Raw genomic sequence first — 12,884 nt, 5'->3', positions numbered from 1 at the left:
GCCATAGTGTATAAGACATAGCATCATATAGTCATATAAAACAGCCATAGTGTATAAGACATAGTGTATAAGACATAGCATATCGTCATATAAAACAGCCATAGTGTATAAGACATAGCATATCGTCATATAAAACAGCCATAGTGTATAAGACATAGCATCATATAGTCATATAAAACAGCCATAGTGTATAAGACATAGCATCATATAGTCATATAAAACAGCCATAGTGTATAAGACATAGTGCATAAGACATAGCATATCGTCATATAAAACAGCCATAGTGTATAAGGCATAGCATCATATAGTCATCTAAAACAGCCATAGTGTATAAGACAGCATCATATAGTCATCTAAAACAGCCATAGCGCATAAGACATAGCATTGTATAGTCATATAAAACAGCCATAATGTATAGGACAGCACATTGATAACATTGCTGCTGTGTTGTGCAATATACAGTAAAAAATGTTTAAAAAATGACCATGTAGTACTAGTACTAGTGCTAGGGAGGAGTTTGTATACACTCCTATTAAACTGAAAGACAACAGTGATTCCCCAACTCCACCACTGGATGGCGCCAGTATACCATGTTTGTAGTTTATTGGAATGCATTTTTAAACCCCCGGATGTCATCAGGTTACATTGTGGTTGTCTGCAATAATGCATTTCAGATACATGTTTAACTGTGATGTCAAAACACATAGCTTTTCACCTACTGTACTATATGGCAGTACCGTATTATGCGCCTGTCATAAAATGCCATCGGTTGACCTCCATATTCCATGACTTCCATTGTCTGCAGTGAATTTGGATAAATACACTCTATCACCATGACACCGCAAACGGAAAATAGGCTGTAGTGCACGCATGGCCCGTCACAGCCTTCCACTTTTGGAGGTCTTTTTATCTCACCGTGAGGGTCACGGGTGTCGCTGATTAACCACGCCGCGTATCAATAATTAACCATAAACAATAAAAAAGCCCACGCCCTCTGTCACAACTCTAACCCTTTAGCCTCATTTAGATACATTTAATGACCCTGCAGAGTGGAGCGATGTCTTTGGTTCAATGAGGGTTTCATATTAGTATGTTAAGAAGGGATAGCAGGCGACCTGCTGGTGCATGGATCAGATGGGTTATACCATTATGATTTTGAGGTGTTATGACTGTTCCATTGTTGCCATCAACAATGTTGATGTTTTAACTAAAACATAATTGAGTGTAATCCTGCTCGCTGTATCCATCCTAGTTGTTGTTTTACAAAGACAAAAGTACTGCTACCGGTGGCCTAGTACACACGCCTGCATTGTTACAGTCACCCTTTTGAGTTTTCTCACCAGTGCATCATCCTCCTCTTCTTCGTCCCCCACCTGGAGAGATAATGGGAGGAGCCTCAGGTTATGGTAAATGATTCAACACCAGAGCGGCTGAGATTGACAGGAAGAGAGACTGGGAGAAAGAAGAAAAGAGAGAGCGAGCGAGCAAAAGGGAAACAGATAAAAAGCAGAAGACGAGGCATGTCGGCTGAGAAGGTATCGCAGCGGCACACGTGAAGAAAGTGGAAGAAGGTCTTACAAAACTTCGACTAAACCAATGCGGCCTCTATGAGGTGGCCGGCCCCTCGTACTTTCTCCTGATCTCACAAACGACCCACAGGTGAGTGCCACTTCCTTCTGTGCTTTTACTAATATTAATATCATAGATGAGTCATACAAGTCATGCCATTGTTCCTCCCACCAGTTATTAATGATAATCACAGCTTTGCATCAAAAAAGGCAATAAAAACCTAAAAATAATCCATAAAAGTACCTGACAATGTATGTACGATCGCTAATGCATGAGCCCCTACATTATTAATGGGCTCCTCCTGCCAGTTATTGATGATAACCACCTTGCGTAATAGAAATAAATAAAAACAATCAAAAATAAGCCACAAAGACAAAAGTCAACTTGACTTACTCAAATTGTCTATACTTAAGTCAGTATAGACAAATCATACTGTATCATTAATTGCCCCCTTCCCCCTGCCAGTTATTATTACTCATGATAACCTCCACCAGGTACAATAGAAATAAGTAGAAAGACTCTAAATAATTCACCAAAATAGGTCTGATCGCTCCGCACAGGCACATGCTTGTGTCATATAAGCAAGAAAATTACTCCTCCAGACAGTTATTAATGATAACCACCACCTTGCCCATTGTAAATAATGTTACCAATAATGACCAGCGCCCTAATAAAAATAATAAGCCCCAAATGTGCGAGAGTTGCAGTAGTAGATGGTTGTTTGAGGAAGTAATGGCAGTGGAGGAGAAAGTACTGTACATACAGTACTAGCTTTCTTCATTAACTTTTCACCAGTAAGGTTATTACTTAGGTCTTATGTGACAGAACTGCCATTTTATTTATGTGGGCAAGTACATACAACACTTAGGAACTGGCCTCATGTGCAGCCATGCTTGATGTGTGTGTGTGTGTGTGTGTGTGTGTGTGTGTGTGTGTGTACGTGTGTGTACACGCCATCTTAGGGTCAGTGTGACCTCCTTTCTTGAAGTCATAATGATCAGTGTAAAATGTTGATGTTAATCATAAACACTTGTGTTCTTATGTTAATGTTGAGAATGTTTTAAATCAGCGGTGTCCAAAGTGAGGTCTGGGAGCCATTTGTGGAGTGTGTGTCATTTAACAAGAAAACTTTTAATGAGAATAATATATTCATTTTCTACCGCTTATCCTCACGAGGGTCGTGGGGGGTGCTGGAGCCTATCCCAGCTGTCTTCTGGCGAGAGGCGGGGTACACCCTGGGCTGGTCGCCAGCCAATCACAGGGCACATATAGACAAACAACCATTCACACTCACATTCATACCTTTATGATACCTTTTTCATACAATTTGGAGTCACCCGGAGAGAACATGCAAACTCCACACAGAGATAGCCGAGGGTGGAATTGAACTCGGGTCTCCTAGCTACGAGGTCTGCGTGCTAACCACTCGACCACCGTGCTGCTAAATGTCATATTATGAGGGAAAATAATAAACAAATTTGTAATTTGGGGGGGTCAAAATATTATGAAAAAAATGTTGTAATTTTACAAGAATAATTTTGTAATATTTGGGGTGGAGGGGGATAATGTCGTTTTTATAGAGTCAAAATATTAAAGGGGAGAAAAAAAGTCATAATATTATGAGAAACAAACAACAAATAAAGTTGTAATTTCTGGAAAATTAGGTTGGGGAATGTATTAACACTTAACAAGAAAGCATTTGGAAAATAAATAAAATAGGAAAAATATTTTGAATATTTCCATGAAATCTCTTATAACTTCATAGCATACTTTACAAAATAAGAACGTGGCCCTTTGCATCCTTTCGTTTTTCAGCATGTGGCCCTCTCTGGACTAGGTTTGGACACCCCTGCTTTAAAAACACTCTATATAGGATTTGTTTACATCTATAAAATCATGTTGTTAGCACACTGGCTTGTCGTAAGGAGCAGTGGCATTTCTGTCTTTGCCACGAGGACCCCTGAATAATATCAGACCAGCCAGGACAACCTCTCATGTTGTGTTAACCCTGGCACAACTGTTCCTGACTGTGTCTTTAACACTAACCTGAGAGCAATATACAGGGCGAGGCAGTCGTAATCATGGCGCCTCACGTGATGTGTGTGGTTATCATCCAGTGCAGAGTTTCACTGTATCAGCGGTGTGTGTTTGTTCAATATGTTTGGATTTGATTGTGCATCCAAGCGCCAGTAATGCATGCAAGTGGGTTAAAAATGAAGATCCTAACAGATAAAGTTGCATGTGTGCAAACAAAGGTCTGGTAATTATTATCACACATTAGTGCTGCACAATTAAGAATTCTTCTTCCAGAACCACCTTTTAAAGAGGTTTTCTCACATCTTCTTCCCCATGCAGTGATGGAGAAACAAATGGAGGAGCTCAGGCAGCAGCTGGAGAAACAGTGTCTCATCAACCAGGAGCTGCAGAGGCAAAACAAAGACTTGGGTGTGTAGCACAGCAGGTGACGTCCATGCACCCGTGCACGTCCACCAGTCATCCACCAACTTGTCTTCACAGAGCAACGTCTGCAGGAGAAAGAGAAACTTCTACAGGAGCTCCACGGTCAATATCACAACCTCGGTGAGAAATACACCGTGTGTCGGTGACATTCACTCGGTCGTTAACTCTTCATAAAACGATTCATGCCTGGCAGAGTTCCCGCCACAGGACGCCAATGAGGTCCAACCAGAGTTTAGGAAGAGTCGCGCTGCTGTCATCGCATCCGAGCCAATCCCAGAGACGGTGGATATCAGGAAGTCCAGGGTGAAGAAAACTGTCAGGTCAGCCCAGTAACCCCAATATAGTGGCCATCATTAGGCAATATAGGCAGATGCTAAGGGTGCTAGATGTGCTAAATGTGGTCAATGTGCAGAACATTTTTTTTAATTAAATGAACATGTTTTAAAATGAAATTAATGAACAAATAATTTTAAAAAATTACATTATTTTTAAAAAAAACCTGATTTACTATATTAATTGAGTCAGCTTAAAAACACCCAGGCTAGTGGCAGTTTGTGAATATACATCAAATACAAATAATCACAAAAATAAAGTAAAAATATATTTAAAAATGTAAAATAATAATAAAATCTCAGCATTTACATTTATTTAAATTTGTTTAGTTTTTTTTTTTAAACCTGGTGAACACCCTATGTGGGGAAATCAGGGTTAATCAGTTAACTCAAACTATAAAAACAAATTAGAAGTCAATTACCATTGCTGGTATTCACTGTACGTCCGATGTTGCCTACCATTGTAGTACTTGTATTACTACAGTTGGTATTGGAAAGCCCTTCACATGTGTAAATATTAGTAAATGCTGAGGTGTTATTAGGAAAGAAGAAAAAAAGAAGCAGCTTTTGGTTTTCTTTGGTTTACATTGAAGTACCCTAGAGATATTGGGGTGGGATTTAATAAGTCTTACTTCTTCCCACTCCATTTCGAGCTTTTAATGTGTTCTATATTATTTCTTTTGCTCAAAGACTTTTTTATTGTGGACTTGATTGTGCTATTTTGTATATATTCTGTTGTATGTTTTGCAACAGTGCAAACCCGACCAGATGGTCACTGGAACTCTATAATAATAATAAAAAAATATTTGTAGAATTCATTTGAGGTACAAAAGATTGTGTTTATTTATCTCAATATAATATTCATTCATTCATTCATTTTCTACCGCTTATCCTCACGAGGGTCGCGGGGGTGCTGGAGCCTATCCCAGCTGTCTTCGGGCGAGAGGCGGGGTACACCCTGGACTGGTGGCCAGCCAATCACAGGGCACATATAGACAAACAACCATTCACACTCACATTCATACCTATGGACAATTTGGAGTCGCCAATTAACCGGGGGAGAACATGCAAACTCCACACAGAGATGGCCAAGGGTGGAATTGAACTCGGGTCTCCTAGCTGTGAGGCCTGCACGTTTACCACTCGTCCGTCGTGCAGCCTCAATATAATATATGTTAAATAAAATAATACATGTCTGTCTTGTTTCTCTCCCTTTTCCAGTGAGACCGGTTTGATTGTCAAAGCCATCCAGAAAAACGACTTCCTGAGTCGCCTGGACGACGAACAAATAGCCATGATGGTGGATCTTCTGGAGACGAGCAACATCAGCCGTGGTTCTGAAGTCATCCAAGAAGGCTGTGAAGGGGACAGCATGTACATAGTCGCAGGTGACTGTATTGTTTAACATTGTGCCTGTATATGATAATGTAACCTTGTAACCTTTGCCCTTCAATAGCCGGCGAGCTCCTTGTCACACAGTCAGGTCGCAACCTGCGGACTCTAACCAGCGGTGACGTCTTTGGAGAGCTGGCCATCCTTTACAACTGCAAACGAACAGCCACAGTGAAAGGTGACTTGTCTGCTGTATGGATGAATAGACGTGCCTGGCTGGTGCATCTCATGAGTGATAATGTTGTGAGTTTAGTTTCCATAGCGGGCAAGAATGTGAATGATTGATGATTTAAGCCTTTGGCGGTCATTTGTATTCATAAATCATCATGGCATGACTTACAATATATAACCATGAATAAAAGCAGTGTGGAATAAGAGTAAACATCTTTGCTCATTTTTCAATGTGGCGTGTGTTTGATTGCAGCCAAGACGGAAGTGCGTTTGTGGTGCATGGAGAGACAGACCTACAGGACCATCATCACCAACAAATCCAAGAAGAAACGAGAGCAGCTCATGGGATTCTTGAAAACGTGGGTCTTAATCCTCACCTTCTGTACCGGCCATTTTGGATGATTTTGGCTGATCTTTCGAGGCGCACGGTATTGGAATATTGGAACAATTAACCTACCAAAAGAAAGATTAGACACCCACCTTTCATCTGAAAAAAAAGTTTGACCCTACCTTTTAACATTCTTTAGTAATCCACAGTAGAACATGAGTAAGTTTCAGGAAACTTTTAGTTCCCCACTAAAAAAAAAAGTGAGCGAACCAGCATAAATGTAGGTCTTAATCCTCACCTTCTGTACCGGCCATTTTGGATGATTTTGGCTGATCTTTCAAGGCTCACGGTATTGGAATATTGGAACATTTAACCTACCAAAAGAAAGATTAGACACCCACGTTTCATCTGAAAAAAAAGTTTGGTCCTACCTTTTAACATTCTTTAGTAATCAGCAGTAGAACACTAGTAAGTTTCAGGAAAATTTTTGTTCCTCACTAAAAAAAAAAAAAAAAATGTGAGAGAACCAGCATAAACGTGGGTCTTAATCCTCACCTTCTGTACCGGCCATTTTGGCTGATCTTTCAAGGCGCACAGTATTGGAATATTGGAACATGTAACCTACCAAAAGAAAGATTAGACACCCGCCTTTCATCAGAAAAAAAAGTTTGGTCCTACTTTTAACATTCTTTAGTAATCCGCAGTTGAACATGAGTACGTTTCAGGAAAATTTTTGTTCCCCACTAAAAAAGTGAGAAAACCAGCATAAGTTTGATACAAATATTTGTTGTTTTTCTGATAGCTAAAATATATCAAAACAATTTATTTACAAATATAACACCATTAAGTATTTGTGTACGTGTGTTCTGGAGTGCAATTTTCCTACAATGCTACAATTGTGGCTATACTGATACTACTTTGGATCCATCTGCCCACCCCTGTCTTATATTTCAGTGGAGTTAACACAGTTCCCTATTTCACATCCCATTGTTTTTTTTTACACCGTCTTAAGGTCTCGTACTCTGAAGGACCTGAATGACGTCCAGCTGTCCAAAATCATTGACTCCATGGAAGAGGTGTGTGCCTTTCTTTTGACTTTCTTTGATTGCTCTCCTGCTTTTTCAATGGAGTAAAATAGAGCAGTTACAAAAGATAACCAGCACAGAAAGCTTTCTAGATCTTCCAGAATCTGCACCTATTCCAGCCTATTGTACAGCTTGTTCCTGGGCATGCTCATATAAGGAAGTCCGGCTCAGTCGAGTCATCCCAAACTTCTTAAAGGGGTCACTTCTGAAACTTTGGCATGGTTTAACATGAGAACACAACATTCTAACTACATTTATATTAAAGTGGAAAAAGCCCTTTTAATTAATGCATTATTTTTAGATTTTAATGCAGGGATGTGCAAAGTGCAGCTTGAGGGCCATATGGGGGCGCCCAGATTATTGTGCACATATTAGAAATAAAATTAAACAAACAAAAAAACAACGAAAATAAGGCAAAAAGATAAAATGTTAAGAGAAAAAAATGAACTGTTGGTGCTAATAATTAATACCATAAATACATTAATAATTACATACATCAAAATATCAATAGTGTTGCCCCCCTGCATCCTTTGATTTTGATTGTGGTCTGCAGTTCAGAATGTTGGGACACTTCTGTTTGGATGTAAATTTTTGATTTATGCATTGATTTGCTGACATTTATCATATAATATTAATGATTGATGCTAATAATAATAATAATAATAATAATAATAATAATAATAATAATAATAATAATAATAATAATAATAATAATAATAATAATAATAATAATTATTATTATTATTATTATTATTATTATTATTATTATATTATATAATAATAATAATAATAATAATTATTATTATTATTATTAATATTATTATATTATTATATAATAATAATAATAATTATTATTATTATTATTATATTATATAATAATAATAATAATAATTATTATTATTATTATTAATATTATTAATATAATAACAATATATAATAATAATAATAATAATAATAATAATTATTATTATTATTATTATTATTATATTATTATTATATTATTATTATATTATTATTATTATATATTGTTATTATATTAATAATAATAATAATAATAATAATAATTATCATTATTATTATTATTATTATTATTATCATTATTATTATTATTATTATTATTATTATTATTATTATCATTATCATTATCATTATTATTATTATTATTATTATCATTATCATTATTATCATTATTATCATTATTATCATTATTATCATTATTATTATTATTATTAGGTATGTCTGATAATTTTCAGCATAAAAATGCAATATCGGTTGATATCGGTATTAGATTTTTTTTCCCGTTCATGAAAACCAATATTAAAAAATGCTGTATACAACACATATGTGTTCATTCCACTATAGGAGAGATATCGGTGTTGGAAATGAGAATGGACAATATCGACATACCAAGTCAATATGGGACATCCCGAATTAATATAAATGCCTTTCATCATTGATTGACAAGAAGTGATGTTCGTTTTCCAGGTTTTGTTTCCTTGCCCTATATAGATCAAGTAGATCAAATGTACATTAAATGATGAAAAGGGGCCTTTTTGACACATGACAGCCTGTTTTCACAGGTGAAGTACCAGGACAAAGATGTCATCGTTCGAGAGGGAGCGGAAGGCAACACGTTCTACATTATCCTGAAAGGAGAGGTGTGATATATGTAATATATGTAAAATAGTACGTAACATATATAATATATGCTTGTTTGTGTGTGTATCCACCCTCTTCTCATTCATGGCTGTGTTTTTGTTTCTTCCCTCAGGTCCTGGTGACTAAGAACGTGAACGGGCATCAGAAACAGATTCGTAGGATGGGGAAGGGGGAGCATTTCGGGGAACAGGCCCTTATACGGTAACCATGGTGATGACTCACACGCCTGAGGATGAAACTAGGGCTACTGCTATCCCCCTTTTAGGCTGCTTTTTGCATCAGTTTCACACAAAACTGATGAAAAAAAATCAATAATAATAAAACCCGGGAGTTTTTTTTTTTGGCTTTTTACAAAATAAAAAAAAATGATTATTTTAGTATGCAGCCCAAACTGAAACCAAAGTGATTTACTGTATATGAGTATGAATTGGAGGATTGACTAAGGTGGAATATCATTAGCGCTAGGCTTTGATGTTGTCATGGAAACAGGCATGGATGGCTTCTAGATAATATTTCACTTCCACTGTCTGTATTGCTTTCATAATGTGACACCACAATTAAATATCCAACCTTTTATTTTCCTTACACGGATCCAGTGAAGTGTTAAGAACAGCCACTTGCGCCGCTGACGGCCCTGTGACATGCTTCTCCATCGACAAGGAGTAAGTCCACGTGATGATATCTGAAACACCGTTTTGGTATTTGGACGCAGGTTTGATGCATCTGACCCGATCCAAATACTTTTGCTGTATTTTCCTGCCGTCATCATTTGAAGTCAATAAATGCTCTCCTTCAGGGTGTTTGAAGAAACGATCCCAGTGGAGCACTTGGAGCTGTTTGATGAGTATGCACAGCGATATCACTTCTCTCCATTTGGTGAGGACAGTTTAATAAGATCTTTTTATTTTTTTTTTAACCACTAGCTCCAAGATGCTCCAGGAGGCACAAGCTCCAGTAAAGTCAAGGTGAGCAGCATCGGAAGAGATGGTCTCACATCATGTCATGTGACTCTTGACTATGTCTGTGTATGATAGTCCCAGCTCCACCCTGAAGTTTAAGGACCTGGTTCCTGTCCTGTACCAGGAGGGTCGCTATCAAGGAGATCCGGTCACCCTCGGAGTTGGAGGCTTTGGCCGTGTAGAACTGGTGCCTGATGTTCTTCATTCTTTTATTTCCGCTTCTGTCAACCGCTTGTAGTTTGATAACCGTTTGTTGTGATTGGAAGATGACCACATTGAATCATGGAAGATATTACGCCATAAAGAGAGTCAGCAAGAAGCACATTGTTGCCAAGAGGCAAGAGGAGCACATGTTGTTTGAGAAGAAGATCCTTAAGGCCGTCCAGTGCGACTTCATTGTCAGGTAACACACACACACACACACACTGTTAGCTTGATGTTGTGTTATTGTCGGGTGTTTTTTTGCAGACTTCATGCAGCCTTCAAGGACACACGTTACATCTACATGGTGATGGAGTTTTGTGGAGGTGGAGAAATCTGGACCAAACTTAAAGAAGTGTGAGCATAAAACACAAGCATAGCATAATTGCACTGCTATGCTAACGAATGTAATGTCTAACGTAGCATAGCATAACATAACATAACATAACATGAGACCTCTTGTGTGATGATCAGAGGGCGTTTTGACGAGCAGATTGCCATCTTCTGCACCTCATGCGTAGTGGAGGCCTACGCCTACCTCCATAAGAAGAACATCATGTACCGAGACCTGAAGCCGGAGAACCTGATGTTAGACGTACGTGGCTATGTCAAACTGGTGAGTTCATGTCCATTTCAGAACCATACATTTGCATAGTGTTCCATACAAAGCTGTACCATATCGTAACCATGCAGGTGGACTTTGGTTTTGCCAAAGAGTTAGTACGTGGGGAGAAGACGTACTCTTTTGTTGGTACTCCTGAATACATGGCGCCAGAGATCATCAAGAATCAGGGACATGACTTTGCTGTTGACTTTTGGTCGCTTGGCATTCTCATTTACGAGCTCCTGGTGGGAAGGTAAGGATGAAGCAAATATTATTCATCATAATTACTGTCTGTCATGTATCAACCACAAGGTGGCAGCAAAGAAACATACTTCTTTGGTGGGTTCATATTTCTTTTTTTCTTAATAATTAGCCCTCCCTTTTCGAGCTCAGAGCCACAAAAGATATATGCCAAGATTCTGGATGGGGTTCTGAATTATCCTCCATACTTAAGTGAAGCAGCCAAGTCCATCATTAGTAAGCTCTGCAGGTGACAAGAAGATGCTGAATATTGCATGATGGAACATTTTTGAATAAATATGATAGAATATTTAGATTATTTATGTTTTTGCTTACAGACCACGGCCAGGTCAGAGGTTAGGAAACACCAAAAACGGCATTAAAGACGTTCGACATCATCGGTAAGAATCAGTGCAGAAGTCTTTGGACGTACATCTGGCAACGTGCCTCCATCTTCTCCCTGCAGGTGGTTTAGTAACATGAACTGGCACAAGCTGCGTATGGCTCAAATCGACGCTCCCACTGTTCGCCTCATACGAAAGGCCAGTCAATCCATTTCGTCTCGCATTCACACCTTCACGTGAAGATGGTTACGCTTTGAGGGTTAAATCCATCTTACGTTTCCCACTTTAGGGCCCCTGCTACATCAATTTCGATCGCTTCCCTCAGGATCAGACCAAGGCAGACGAGGAGTTCTCCGGCTGGGACCGTGACTTCTAACCTGTAAAAGGTCACCGCATTGCATTATTTACCATTTCCGGCAACAAAAATAAGGTGACAAAACCCAACGGTGCTGAAAGCCAACTCAGGAAAACGCAAAAAATAGTAATATTTGTTTGTTTTTTTAATTATTAGGCCCTGAAATAGTGTCAAATTCAAAACAACTCACCCGTACAAAAGCCAAATATTTATATATGTAAGACACACTTACAGAAAAGAGTAGGAGATGACAGCTTTTGCTGCATGCTTTGAATGGGAAAGAGTTGCGCCATCTGGTGGACAAATAGTGTATAAAATTGAAAACCAGTTGTTTTTGTCATGAGGGTTTACATGACTTACACGACTAATATATTTGAAAAATTAAGAAGGAAATAACACAACCCTTGATATGGTTAACTTGCCTTATATCATGTTCCGCATAACTGTTTGGACTTTCTTCTTCTGCCATTATTTCTTGTTTGGTGCTTTTATTTTGTTACGTCTCCTGTTTGGGTTGAATGCAGTACCTTTACACTAGTTAGAGGGAGCTGGGGAGCACACCCATGTTCGGGGTAACATTAAACCATATCCTCGCAAAACATGACACCTTCTCTTCCAAATGACTGTAAAATGCTGGAAAATTTGTTTTATTTCTATCGTCCTTGCTGTTTTATGTACAGATTACCCCCCCCCCCGATATTAATGAAGGTATACTAAAAGTTTGTATATGAGTCAGTAAAAATGTATTCTTATATCCTTGTGTTGCTTTTGTGATTTTATTTGTATTACTTCCACTTTTCATTGCATAAAAGAAAAATATCCCCCATCCAGACTTTAGAGACTCACCCTTAAAAGTGTCATTTTTTTAAATCTCTAAGGCTTGATCAGTCACATTTACGACTTTGCCCATACTAAACGTACAAGACATGTTACTGTGCACGCCATCACTATTTCCCCCCAAAGCATGGGTAAAAAGGTCAGGGTGTCATTCATCCTCTCAGCAGGGGGAGGGGGGGATATAATTTCTGCTGCCATTCTGCACATGACAGGAAAAAGGCTATTATAATTAGCAAAAGGTCAGAGTTGAAATAAACCACTTTGGATTTAGGTTACAAATTTCAGTCTGATTCCATAGGTCATTCCCAATGAGGGGGCTACCCAATGCTTATAATGGAATGTTTCCAC

The 12,884-nt window shown here is 38.3% G+C and overlaps 1 protein-coding gene across 1 annotated transcript; it reads left to right on the top strand.

Annotated features, from left to right (window-relative positions):
* The first annotated feature begins 1,228 nt into the window (after positions 1–1,228).
* prkg3 (protein kinase cGMP-dependent 3) lies at positions 1,229–12,839 on the top strand. The gene is made up of 22 exons (XM_058056350.1): positions 1,229–1,659; positions 3,925–4,014; positions 4,087–4,149; positions 4,223–4,349; positions 5,583–5,749; positions 5,818–5,931; positions 6,178–6,283; positions 7,265–7,328; positions 8,918–8,995; positions 9,109–9,197; positions 9,593–9,658; positions 9,793–9,840; positions 9,920–9,961; positions 10,031–10,142; positions 10,222–10,358; positions 10,424–10,513; positions 10,631–10,772; positions 10,850–11,013; positions 11,134–11,250; positions 11,339–11,401; positions 11,467–11,542; positions 11,634–12,839. Exons 2-22 carry the CDS (start codon positions 3,927–3,929, stop codon positions 11,718–11,720), a joined length of 2,040 nt encoding a protein of 679 aa, XP_057912333.1. The 5' UTR covers positions 1,229–1,659; positions 3,925–3,926; the 3' UTR covers positions 11,721–12,839.
* Positions 12,840–12,884: the final 45 nt, after the last annotated feature.

The sequence above is a fragment of the Doryrhamphus excisus genome, chromosome 19 (assembly GCF_030265055.1).
Source record: "Doryrhamphus excisus isolate RoL2022-K1 chromosome 19, RoL_Dexc_1.0, whole genome shotgun sequence".
Lineage (NCBI taxonomy): Eukaryota > Metazoa > Chordata > Actinopteri > Syngnathiformes > Syngnathidae > Doryrhamphus > Doryrhamphus excisus.
The sequence above is the reverse complement of the archived record's forward strand: the minus strand, read 5'-3'. Positions and strand labels throughout refer to the sequence as shown.

Bases quoted from the DNA above. Each gene is read 5' to 3' on its own strand.
- prkg3 (XM_058056350.1), top strand. From the start codon at position 3,927: ATGGAGAAACAAATGGAGGAGCTCAGGCAGCAGCTGGAGAAACAGTGT. The intron at 10,514-10,630 runs GTGAGCATAAAA...TGTGATGATCAG, and splicing joins TGGACCAAACTTAAAGAAGT to AGGGCGTTTTGACGAGCAGA. The intron at 11,014-11,133 runs GTAAGGATGAAG...CTTAATAATTAG, and splicing joins TACGAGCTCCTGGTGGGAAG to CCCTCCCTTTTCGAGCTCAG.